At 58.8% G+C, this 1,094-nt stretch overlaps 1 protein-coding gene across 1 annotated transcript in view; it reads left to right on the forward strand.

The window, feature by feature from the left end:
* Nucleotides 1–1,086, forward strand: part of LOC104507411 (protocadherin gamma-C5-like) — a gene marked incomplete at both ends in the record, with an annotated part of 1,694 nt that extends 608 nt beyond the window's left edge. Inside the window, 2 exon segments of the mRNA XM_010148675.1 lie at nucleotides 2–894; nucleotides 938–1,086. Of these exon segments, the coding sequence (XP_010146977.1) occupies nucleotides 2–894; nucleotides 938–1,086 (1,042 nt within the window).
* Between the last annotated feature and the right edge of the window lie 8 nt (nucleotides 1,087–1,094).

Below are 1,094 nucleotides of genomic sequence, written 5' to 3' on the forward strand. Positions count from 1 at the left end.
GAGACTGTTGTGGGGCTCTTCAATGTACGGGACCGAGACTCAGGGGCCAATGGGGATGTGAGCTTGGAGATCTCCCCCAATGTGCCTTTCAGCGTCAGGTCCCTTCAGAACCACTTCTCCCTAGTCACCCGGGAGAACCTGGACCGAGAGTCCACCTCACAGTACGTAGTGGAGCTGATTGTCCAGGATGGTGGGTCTCCAATCCTCACTACGACGCTCACACTGCTCCTCAACATATCTGATGTGAATGACAACCCTCCATGCTTCTTGCAAACCTCCTACGATGCCTTCCTCCCGGAGAACAACCCACCTGGCTCCCTGCTGTGCACTGTCTCTGCCTTGGACCCTGACGATGGGGATAATTCCCGGCTTGTTTACTCCATAGAGAGTGGCGAAGTGCAGGGTGCCCCCACCTCTTCCTTTGTCCACATTAACCCTGATAATGGCAACCTCTACGCTCAGCGCACCTTCGACTTTGAGCTGCTGCAGGTTCTGCCGGTCACTGTGGCTGTGCGGGACTTGGGGTCCCCTCCGCTCCATGCCAACATTACTGTCTACATCTTTGTGCTGGACCAGAATGACCATCCCCCCACCATCCTGCACCCTGCCAGTGATGGTGACATCCTGGCACCTCAGAAGGTCCCACTGTCTGCCCCACCAGGCTACCTGGTCACCAAGGTGACAGCAGTGGATGCGGATGCTGGGCACAATGCCTGGCTCTCATATCGACTGCTGCCAGAGTCCACTGACCCTTCCTTGTTCCAAGTGTCACTGTACACGGGGGAGGTGCGGACGGCACGTGCTCTCCAGGACACAGACGTGGCAGTGCAACAGCTCGTTGTCCAGGTGTCAGACAATGGCGACCCACCACTCTCCACCACTGCCACTATCACTGTGCCTCTCCACCCCTGCCACTATCCCTGTGGCCTTGGAGGAGGCAGCGCTGGAGGAGAGCTACAAGCCTCGGGACTTCCTGGCTGGTGCCAAGGAGAAGCCAGACCTGACCCTATACCTGATCATCGCACTGGCAGCCGTTAGCACCGTGGCGCTTGCTACCGTCACCCTCCTGGCCGCCCGGTGCCTCCGGCGCAGGG

Source organism: Eurypyga helias, unplaced genomic scaffold, assembly GCF_000690775.1.
Source record: "Eurypyga helias isolate BGI_N326 unplaced genomic scaffold, ASM69077v1 scaffold35003, whole genome shotgun sequence".
NCBI classification, from domain to species: domain Eukaryota; kingdom Metazoa; phylum Chordata; class Aves; order Eurypygiformes; family Eurypygidae; genus Eurypyga; species Eurypyga helias.